This window comes from Bos taurus, chromosome 12 (assembly GCF_002263795.3).
Source record: "Bos taurus isolate L1 Dominette 01449 registration number 42190680 breed Hereford chromosome 12, ARS-UCD2.0, whole genome shotgun sequence".
In the NCBI taxonomy this organism is placed as follows: Eukaryota; Metazoa; Chordata; class Mammalia; order Artiodactyla; family Bovidae; genus Bos; species Bos taurus.
The window spans coordinates 21,303,126-21,314,574 of record NC_037339.1 but is presented as its reverse complement, the minus strand read 5'-3'; the positions used below and the strand labels follow the sequence as shown (position 1 = coordinate 21,314,574).

Below are 11,449 nucleotides of genomic sequence, written 5' to 3'. Positions count from 1 at the left end.
AGAATATCTTCTTTGTGATGTGTCATGCGGGGCGTCGGGGGCGGGTGGGGGGTGGCTGGCTATCAAAGCCAGGTCATTCTCTGATGAGCATTCTTAAGATGGAAGGAGTATGTTAAACTCAGCTTAACTTTTTTGGTTGTTGTACTGGGTCTTTGTAGCTGCGCTCAGGCTTTCTCTAGTTGCAGCGAGCAGGGGCTACTCTTTGTTGAGGTGTGAAGGCTTCTCATTGTGGTGGCTTTTTTCTCGTTGCAGAGAACAGACTCTAGGAGCATGGGCTCTGGGAGTTGTGGTGCATGGACTTAGTTGCTCTGTGGCATTTGGAATCTTCCTGGACCAGGGATTGAACCCATGTCCCGTGCATTCGCAGGTGGATTCTATGCCACCAGGGAAGTCCCTGCAGCTTAACTTTTTACGTGGCTGAAGAATGTCCATTCTGCCTTAACTATTTTAAGGCAGAGGCATCTGGGAGTGCCTACGGAAGGGGGGCATTTTAACTTAGTTGACAAAAGCTTGGGTTCTGGAGCAGAGACAATCTGGGTTCTAATGTCCATTCCACCTCTTACTGATTGCATCACCTTGGGCTCCATGTGCTTCAGTTTCCTCACTTGTAATCGAAGCCAATGCTGGTGCCGTCTCACGGGGTTGTGGTGAGGATTAGCTGAGTTGTAACGAACGCAGTGGGCAGTGCTTTGTTGTTGTGTAGTCACTAAAGTTTTGGCCAACTTTTAAAGCAGAGTGAGCACTCACCCACAACGAACAAGCGTTCTCTCTTCTCAAGGCTGGCCGGGTCTTTTCCCTGTGTTGATTAGGAAAATGTAGATCTAGAACTAGTTAAACCAGCATCTCATTTCGTTGCTAAGCAACCAGCTCTGAGTTCTGCAAAAAGCACATCCTGGTGTGCAGTGACCCCCTAGCAATCGATCCCCAGGCAGGCTGTTGCTAAGCATGGTTTTGTGTTCCCCAAAGCTCATTTCAGACATGGAGGAGGAGTGAGGCAGGCACACACCACACAGTCCTTGAGCATGAGCAAAACCAGCCTTTCCAGCTGTGGGGCTCACAATGGGCAAAGAAAATAAAAAAGAAAACAGGACTTTGCTGGTGGTCCAGTGGTTCAGAATCTGCCTTCTAGTGCAGGGAATGTGGGTTCGATCCCTGGTCAGGGAAATGAGATACCACATGTCTCAGGGCAACTAAGCCCATGCGCTAAAACTAGAGAAAGCCCTTGTACTGTAATGAAGACACAACATAGTCAAAATTAAAATAAATACATAAGAATAAAAAATTCAGTTAAAAATAAGAAGAGTAAGTGGTGGTGTGTGCTTGTACGCACCTGCAGGAGTGAGAGAACTCACCCATATGGTTTCCCCTTCTCTGGGGTGAAAGAGATCGTCATATGTCTTCAGGGTGCTATTCTCTGCAGAACAGGGGCTGTTTGTCCTTTTTCTCCTTGGGGTCTGGGGTTGCATGGCCTGGCTATGAACCTGGATGTATGGTTCCTAGTTGAGAAGGGGCAAGGCTGGAAGCATCTACCGCCATGCACGTGCCTCCCCTTCGGGAAGTCAGGGGTCGGGGCACTGAATCCAGGGGACCTGTTCTCCCTCATCCATCCATTCATTCACTCATTCATATGTATCCTTAAATAGGTATTGAGTGCTAAGTGCCCAAGATTTGTTAGGCACTGGGAATAAAGCCTAAAGCAGGACAGTTACTCTCCATCTTGTCCTGATACTCAGTTAAAAAACAAAACACACTCGAGCTAGTTTATCAGAGTATTTATTGAAATATACTAGGTTGCTTACAGAACCTCCCCAACAGTCAGGGAAGTGGGGCTAGTGGCTACACAGCTAGGCACGTTGCCAGGAACATAGTTCTCTATGGCCCTTGCAGTTGGGCTTGGGCCTGAGGCTCAAGCCACTGTCCCAGGCAGGGACCCTTTGGCCAGGACCTCAGCCCTGCTGCCTCTGAGAACTCACTTCCTGCCACTGTCACACAATGACTCTGCCTGGCCTCCTTTTCTTCACTGAAGTCTGGCATGGATGCAAGTGACGAGTGGAGCCTGGGTCGCATATCTGAGCCCTGGCTGCAAGGGAGGCTGGGAAATACATTTCTGGCCTTCTCATACAAGGTGAGAAACTCTCCAAACATGAGAAGGGTATTCCAAAGGTGCTGGGATCCTGGGATCTCAGGGCAGCCACAGAGCTTTCAGACATGCATTGTTTCTGCCCTCTTAACCTTTATAGTCTACTGGAGGATTCAGGCAAAAAAGTCAGCGAGGACAGCCTGTGTGACCAGTGAGTGCTGTGCCAGGTGGGGTTTAGCGGTGAGAGACACCCAGAGGGATCCCCACTCAGATGACGGGGTCAGGAAGGGTGACCCAGGGCAAGTGATACCAGGCTGATCCTGAAGGATGAGTGTGAGCCTGTCAGCAAAGGTGAAGGCTGAGGGGAGGAGAACCCTCCCGATTCCAGGTGTGACAGGTGCCAGAGGTGAGTCACTAAGGAGTTCAAGTTCCAGGAAGGAGAGATGTTCTGGGCTGCTGGAGAGAGGGTGTGGCTGATATAGGCTAAAGTACGAGAAACACTGCTGTAAATAATATGCTCTGTCACGGCTTTTTGCATTTTCAGTGTTGGACTAATATATGCTACATGCTAAGTCGCTTCAGTCATGTCAACTTCTTGTGACCCCATGGACTGTAGCCCACCAGGCTCCCCTGTCCATGGGATTCTCCAAGCAAGAATACTGGAGTGGGTTGCCATTTCCTCCTCTGGAGAATCTTCCCCACCCAGGGATCGAACCCGCATCTCTTTACGTCTCCTGCGTTGGCAGGCGAGTTCTTTACCACTAGCGCCACCTGGGAAGCCTGACTTCCCACAATAAAAAAGGAGATTTCCCATCCTTCCTCTTATTCCAATATTGTGCATTGTAACTGTGGTTAGATCACAATCAGTGTTGATATTTAACTATGTAAATGCTGGTCATAGCTGGGCGTGTAGTGTTCTGCCGTGGTTTTTCCTTTTCTGCACATGTCTTTATTATACACTTGCTTTCTTCCCTTTGCTCAGTTTTCTGCCTACTCACCAGTTGATTATTCATCCTCAGACTCTCCGCCAGCAGTGTTAATCTGCTCTCAATCCATTCAGTCACAGTGAGGGTCCCTAGCTGTCTCCCTTGTCTTCACACCAGGGTCTTGTTCCCTCCGCTTACTGACATCTTTGCCTGTTGATACCTGAGGATGCAAGTCTGGGTGTGTGGCAAAGGAGAAGGCAGATCCCAGTGCCCTGGCCCTGACTCCTGAGGATCAGCGGCCTTCCAAGGAACCCCAGCTTTCCCACAGTGATACGGAGCCATGGAAGCTGCTCATGGAGTCAGCCCACTCTCCTGGTACCCTGATGTCTGCTCAGCACACCCAAGGGGACTCTGTCCTCTTCTCTCCATGTTTTTGGAACACCACCCCAAACCACAGTGAAGTCCCCAAGCGCTTTAAGTCTCATCCAGCTCTGACACTATCATTGGCTGAACTGGTCTAAAGCCACATCCTATAACCCAGGCTGTGTTGGAAGAGGAATGGGACCAATTGGCAGACAGTGTGGGTTCTCCTCCTGGACCTTCTGGTTGCTGCTCGAAACCAGAAGTCCCTCTGCTTCTCCAGGTCTCTTTCTTCACATGTGCAATGGGTTAATGGACCTTCCCTGTCAACCTACAGAGTTGTGAGGAGGGTTACATGAGCTGGCAGGTGTGAACGTGCTTGTCAAGTAGTAAAGGATGTACAAAGGCACGTAAGTGGCTGCATGAATGAGAGTGAGGGCCAGGCAGCAAGAGGTGTTGGCCTTGACATTTCTTACTACTCACCTTCTGGGCCCTTCCATATCAATGCCCATATATGTAATCTGACACCAGAAGAGAAGCTGGGTGTGTAAATGGCTGTTCACATTAGCGTACATTCATTTAGTGTTCTACTTCCCTGGGGCATTTTAATTTTAATTGAGTGGAAGAAGGGAAACACAAAGGAAGGGATTGATAATGCAGAGACACAGGTACCTGAGACCTGAGTATTTAATAGGAGTATGGGGCAGGAGGTCTACCTTACACCTTGCAGGTGGGCTCACCTGGTCCAACTATTCCAGCATCAGAAAAGGGGAGTGGGCGGAGCTCTAGAGCCTCAGCCTAATGCCACACCCCTTTCTCATGCTACAGAGAATGGGAAGCGAAGTTTGGTGGAAATCTGGAACGGTGAGCAGGTGAGTCATTAAGGGATGCTGTCTGTGTCTAAATAGCCTGCCAGGTGAGGAAAACCCACGAATGAAATGTTAACACCACTACAGCCTCCAAGACTGCCCAGTTGCTGCTACTGCTAAGTCGCTTCAGTCGTGTCCGACTCTGTGCGACCCCATAGACGGCAGCCCACCAGGCTCCTCTGTCCCTGGGATTCTCCAGGCAAGAATACTAGAGTGGGTTGCCATTTCCTTCTCCAATGCATGAAAGTGAAAAGTGAAAGTGAAGTCGCTCAGTCATGTACGACTCTTTGCGACCCCATGGACTGCAGCCTACCAGGCTCCTCCATCCATGGGATTTTCAGGCAAAAGTATTGGAGTAGGTTGCCATTTCCTTTGCCAGGCAAGACTGCCCAGAGTGGAGGAGAAATGACTACCTCAGAACTGGACAGAGGCAGAGATGTTTCTGCCCTTCTCTGGTCCTCCCTATCTCTCGCTGTCGTTGTCTGAGCACCTGCCCCCACTTCATTTCTGACTCTTTCAAGGCGAGCCCAGGGCCTCCACTCACACCCACCCACTCCTGCCGGGTTCACCGGAACTGCCGGGGCCCCAGCCCTAGGGACAGCAGTTATAGCCCATGGAGGATGTGACAGTGACCTCGGAGAATCACAGGACCTGGGAAGATGCAGCTGGCCCTCCCTACAAAAGTTGGTTTTCCAGACCTCTCCTCAGGACTTTATTAGATCTTTTGAAGCCAGGAGACAAATAAGAGCATATTTTTTTAGGCATGTGGGGGTCACCCTGAGTGTGACTCCACTTGAGTCCCAATCCAGTGCCTCTTGTGCTCACGCCCTACCCCGGGAGGAGGCTGGTGATCGGGGCCTGCCGCTGACGTGGTGGTGCCCGCCTTCCAGCACCTGCTGCTCCACAACCGGAACAACCCCTTCCACCCAGGCGGCCTTCTCCTCCTCCCAGAGGGCATTCTCCTCCTCCCAGAGGGTCTTCTTATCCTCCCAGAGGACTTTCTCCTCCTCCAGAAGGGCTCTCTCCTCCACCCACAGGGCCTTTTCTTCCTCCCACAGGGCCTTGTCCTCCTGAAGGAGGTTCCGGTCTCTTTCCCACAAGGCGTTGTCCTCCTTCCAGAAGGCCCTGTCTTCCTTCCAGAAGATTCGGTACTTTTTCCAAAAGGCTTTCTCTTCTTCCCGGAAAGATTTTTCCATTTCCCAGAAGGCTTTTTCCTCTTTCCAGAAGGTTTTCTCCTCTTCCCAGAAAAGCCTATCCTCTTCCCAAAAGCCCAAGATCTCACCGCGGAAGGCACGCATCTTGCTCCGGAAATTCCACATCTCTTCCCGGAAGTCTTCGATCTTCTCCCGGAAGTGTCTCATCTCCTCGCGGAAGGCCTTTTCTTCCTGGAGCTTGTGGATTAGTTTCTTTTGGCGAATGCTGGAGGAGGAGACCACCAGCGAGCGGAAGCAGGCAAGCCCCATCCATTTTCTCACCTTGAAGGGAAACATAGTCCCGATTGGCCTGGATGGCGGGATGGCTGTGATGGAGGACAGGGCCACTGGCCAGGATCAGGTCAGCTGGTCCAACCCTGTGGGGGCACGGGAAAGAACACACCCTTGAATATAGCATCCCAGAGGGCAAGCCTTCGAGTCTGTGTGGCACTATTGAGATTTTTTTTTTTTTAATCTTACATCTTTTTTACATTTACATGTATCTCTTCTTTTGCAAATTCTTTTCTCATTTAGGTTATTACAGAATATTGAGCAGATTTCCCTATTCTACACAGTAGGTCCTTATTGGTTACCTATTTTATATATAGCAGTGTGTACATGTCAACCCATCCCTCCCCCCATCCCTTACCCCATGGTAATCATAAGTTGGTTCTCTAAGTCTGTGAGTCTGTTTCTATTTCGTAAATAAGTTCATTTTATCTTTTTTTGTAAGGTTCTACGTATAAATGGTATAATATATGTCTTTCTCTGATTTACTTCAATTTGTATGATAATCTCTGGGGGCATCCATGTTGCTGCAAATAGCATTATTTCATCCCTTTTTATGATGAGTAATATTCCTTGGAAGAAAAGCTATGACCAACCTAGATAGCATATTGAAAAGCAGAGACATTATTTTGCCAACAAAGGTCCATCTAGTCAAGGCTATAGTTTTTCCAGTAGTCATGTATGGATGTGAGAGTTGGACTGTGAAGAAAGCTGAGCGCCAAAGAATTGATGCTTTTGAACTGTGATGTTGGAGAAGAGAGTCCCTTGGACTGCAAGGAGATCCAACCAGTCCATTCTGAAGAAGATCAGCCCTGGGTGTTCTTTGGAAGGAATGATGCTAAAGCTGAAACTCCAGTACTTTGGCCACATCATGCGAAGAGTTGACTCATTGGAAAAGACTCTGATGGTGGGAGGGATTGGGGCCAGGAAGAAGAGGGGACGATAGAGGGTGAGATGGCTGGATGGTATCACCGACTCGATGGACGTGAGTTTGAGTGAACTCCGGGATTTGGTGACGGACAGGGAGGCCTGGTGTGCTGTGATTCATGGGGTCACAAAGAGATGGACACGACTGAGCGACTGAACTGAACTGAACTGAATATTCCATTGTATGTATCTATCACTTCCGCTTTATCCATTCTTCTGTTAATGGATATTTAGGTTGCTTCCATGTCCTGCTGTTGTAAGCAGTACTGCAGTGATACTGCAAGGATACAATGGGGTGCTTGTATCCTTTCGAAATATGTTTTCCTCTGGATATATGCCTAGGAATGGGATTGCTGGATCACATGCTAGATCTGTTTTTAGTTTCTTAAGGAACCTTCCTGTTGTTCTTCATAGTGGCTGTACCAGTTTGCATTCCCACCAACAGGGTAGGTGGGTTCATTATTAGGAAATTTTAACCATTGTTCTCTTTGTCCTCCTGGTTGTGTTTTTGAGGGACAAGCTTTGGTAGAGAAAGATGGTGGATGATCATGGCTTTGGGCTGAAGAGGTGGTCAGTACATTCAATGTTCAAGGCCACTGAAATAACAGGCCAACAAGGTCAGTGGTTCTCAACTAGGATGTCAGGGCACACAAGTGTGATATGATCAATTATGACATATGACAGTTTTGTTTTGCTTTTAAGTAATCAAGTGCCACAGTCACATAGTGATTTGTTTGTGTTATATCAACCAGAATATATCTGAGGTTTTGGTTCTCTCACTGGGGAGTTGCTCATCACCTTCTGATGGGTGTGCTCAAAGCAGGGGGCCACACATGGGGATGTCCTCTGTTACAAGCCATGTGGGAAACAGAAGATCAAACCCTTGGACCTACAGGAGTCAGTTTAGTAGGAGGGTCTATTTTGGGAATATAAGTTTGAAACCAAGATGTGAAAGAGGACGCAATGTTTCCTAGGATGTGGGAAAGAGGAACTGTTAACACGGTAGCCAGTAATAGTGAATAATAATGACACATTATGACCCAGCAGGTCCGCTCCCAGATATGTGCCCTGAGGAAACTTATGAACCATGTCCAGGTTATGTGCACAGGAATGTTCAAGCAGTTCTGTTCAGAGGGCTTGGCAATGTAAGCAGTCCAGTGACCATAGCAATTAACATGGAGTTCAAATGTAGTGGTCTGTTCGTGCAATGGAGAGCATAGCTACATGCAACCATGTAGATGAACCTTGTAAACAGAATGCTGAAAGAAAGAAGCTGGTTCAAAGACCTTGAAGGAAAATTTTCAAACAGGCAAAATTAAATTCTATTGTTTAGGGCAGTATACTTAGGGGATAACACGAAAGAGACAAGCAAGGGAGTTCAGTTCAGTTCAGTTCAATCGCTCAGCCGTGTCCGACTCTTTGCGACCCCATGAATCACAGCACGCCAGGCCTCCCTGTCCATCACCATCTCTCAGAGTTCACTCAAACTCACGTCCATCGAGTTGGTGATACCATCCAGCCATCTCATCCTCTGTTGTCCCCTCTTCCTCCTGCCCCCAATCCCTACCACGATCAGAGTCTTTTCCAATGAGTCAACTCTTTGCATGAGGTGGCCAAAGTACTGGAGTTTCAGCTTCAGCATCATTCCTTCCAAAGAACACCCAGGGCTGATCTCCTTTAGAATGGACTGGTTGAATCTCCTTGCAGTCCAAGGGACTCTCAAAAGTCTTCTCCAACACCACAGTTCAAAAGCATCCATTCTTCGGTGCTCAGCTTTCTTCACAGTCCAGACCTCACATCCATACACGACCACTGGAAAAACCGTAGCCTTGACTAGATGGACCTTTGTTGGCAAAGTAGTGTCTCTGCTTTTCAGTATGCTGTCTAGGTTGGTCATAACTTTTCTTCCAAGGAGTAAACGTTTCTTAATTTCATGGCTGCAATTACCATCTGCAGTGATTTTGGAGCCCAAAAAAATAAAGTCTGACACTGTTTCCACTGTTTCCCCATCTATTTCCCATGAAGTGATGGGACCGGATGCCATGATCTTCGTTTTCTGAATGTTGGGCTTTAAGCCAACTTTTTCACTCTCCTCTTTCACTTTCATCAAGAGGCTTTTTAGTTCCTCTTCACTTTCTGCCATAAGGGTGGTGTTATCTGCATATCTGAGGTTATTGATATTTCTCCCAGCAGTCTTGATTCCAGCTTGTGCTTTTTCCAGCCCAGAGTTTCTCATGATGTACTCTGCATATAAGTTAAATAAGCAGGGTGACAATGTACAACCTTGACGTACTCCTTTTCCTATTTGGAACCAGTCTGTTGTTCCATGTCCAGTTCTAGATAGTAATTATATAGGAGGTTGGGATTAACATATACGCACCATTATGTGTAAAACTGGAGAAGGAAATGGCAACCACTCCATTATTCTTGCCTGGAGAATCCCATGGACAGAGGAGCCTGGAGGGCTACACAGTCCATAGTGTTGCAAAGAGTCGGGCATGACTGAACAACTAACACACACATTCATAAAATAGATAACCAACAGAGACTGACTGTATAGCACAAGGAACTCTACTCAATATTCTGTAATAACCTAGATGGGAAAAGAATATGAGAAAGAATAGAGATATGTGTGTGTCTAACTGAATCACTTTGCTGTACACCTGAACCTAACACATCAGCTCCAATATAAAAAAAAATTTTTTTTAAGATAGTAATTACTTGCGTGTGAGGGAGGGGTTGGGGAAGTAGGATACTAGGGGTCGTGATTGGGTGGGTATATAAGTGGGCTTCTGAGGGGCTAGTAGTCATATTCCAATTCTTTATTTGGTGGCACTGGCGTGTGTATCATTATTTTTTAAAAAGTGCTAAGTTGTCTACGGATATTTTATATACTCCAGTAAATGCTCTGTATTTCATAGTGAGATAAAAGCTTGGGAGGGAGGAAGAAATAAAGAGAGCAGGGAGGAAAGAAGGACGGAAGGAATGAGGGAGGAGGGGAGGAGACGTCCACACACTGCCGTTATCTGATGTATCAGGTATCGGAACCATCCACAGAAATTCCGGCAACAAAGGTGGGCTAGAGATGAGGAAAAGGTCTGAATGTGGGACAGCAGTTAGAGTGCAGGGAGGACAAGGGCTTGGATTTCGACGTCGAGCTTTCTGGAAGCATCCTCCAGGGTCTGGCCTCACACAGTGGGCCTTGCCAAGCACCACAACACCATGGAGCATCATGAGTCCTTTCAGGAGATTTACAGACTTTCTCCCTCTTTTTCTACTCTCTGATTCAGGAGCAGGGAGTGAGGGAGAAGGAAAGAACACATAGCCAGAGTGTGTGTGTGTGTGTGTGCGCGTGTGTGCCTGTGTGTATGTGAGAAAGGGAGAGATGACGTTTGTATCCAGCATTGGACTGATAGCAAAAATATTTAGCAACTTGGTTGCTAATTTCAAATGAAATGTTCCCTCCTCATGCAACCCTACAGCTAAAAGAAAATATAGACACCCACAGAAAGAAGCAAATGTAGAAACATTGGACATTGTCACTGAAGACAATAATCTATTTTTCAGAAGACAACAAAACAAAGTTTACAAAAGTCTTCTTTTCTGTGTGGGACCTGTCTGTCCCCAGTGAGTCCCCTGCACAATAAACATTTGTGCAGGCTTCTCTGTCTTTCTTCTGCGGCATTTCCTGTACATCTCCCAATGCAGAAAGTGCAAACGTCCTCCCTACCCACCTTATCCCCGCCTCGCCTGCCACCTTCCTGCTAGGAACACTTCATCTCCCATCTGTCTATGCTGCGTTTAGCAGAACGTCTGGTACATAATAGATGTTCACTAAACATCAGCTGACTGAATGGCAGTCTTTCTGGGTTAGAATGTTGGAAAAAATTTATCTCCAAAGTTTTCCTTATTACCACTTCAATTATCTTTGAGAAAGAGAGAAAATAAGTACCATGTCAAATACATAGTTTGCCCATTTAGATATAAAGTACAATATAAAACTGTAAATGTGTCTATATGGGTATAAAAAAATGAGTCAAAGACACATCTCTAATTTTCAATCTTATAAGTCAAGGCTGCTGCTGCTGTTGCTAAATCGCTTCAGTTGTGTCTGACTCTGTGCAACCCCACAGACGGCAGCCCACAGGCCCCCCGCCCCCCGTCCCTGGGATTCTCCAGGCAAGAACACTGGAGTGGGTTGCCATTTCCTTCTCCAATGCATGCAAGTGAAAAGGGAAAGTGAAGTCGCCCAGTCGTGTCCAACTCTTAGCGACCCCATGGACTGCAGCCTACCAGGCTCCTCCATCCATGGGATTTTCCAGGCAAGAGTACTGGAGTGGGGTGCCATCGCCTTCTCTGAAGTCAAGGCTAGGAACTTATTTTTAAAAGAAATGTTATATATCACTATGTTTAGAACTAACCCTACCCAATCTAAAGCCAACAGTTACTTACTGCTTAGCTGTTTCCCAACTGGGCAAGTTCTGCAGCCCTCAGAGGGCAGGCAGTCATTGTCACATCAGATCTCTAGTGACGTCACTTTGACAGGCTCCCCTAACACTGTTTGCAAAGACCCCTCTGTCCCTCTCAGTCCTCACTCACAGGGTGGAGAGGGCCCAGATGGGACCCCAAATGAGAGACTCTAAAGAGTGGAGGAAGAACCTGGAAAGACTTCATCTTCCATCTTTGACTTCATCAATAGGCTGGCATTGTTGATGACTTGCAAATGATTGTTACCTCACATTCTACCTGGATCATGTCCAGGAGCAGTCTTCCAGAAAATAACATTCAGTGGAGTGGGGAGAGGGT

General features: G+C 47.3%; 1 protein-coding gene across 1 annotated transcript; it reads right to left on the bottom strand.

Moving 5' to 3' along the window:
* Positions 1-4,931: 4,931 nt before the first annotated feature.
* Positions 4,932-11,115, bottom strand: CCDC70 (coiled-coil domain containing 70). The gene is made up of 2 exons (NM_001075723.2): positions 11,096-11,115; positions 4,932-5,805 (listed from the first exon to the last, which is right to left on the bottom strand). The coding sequence occupies exon 2, from the start codon at positions 5,723-5,725 to the stop codon at positions 5,057-5,059; it is 669 nt and encodes a 222-aa protein (NP_001069191.1). The 5' UTR covers positions 5,726-5,805; positions 11,096-11,115; the 3' UTR covers positions 4,932-5,056.
* Positions 11,116-11,449: the final 334 nt, after the last annotated feature.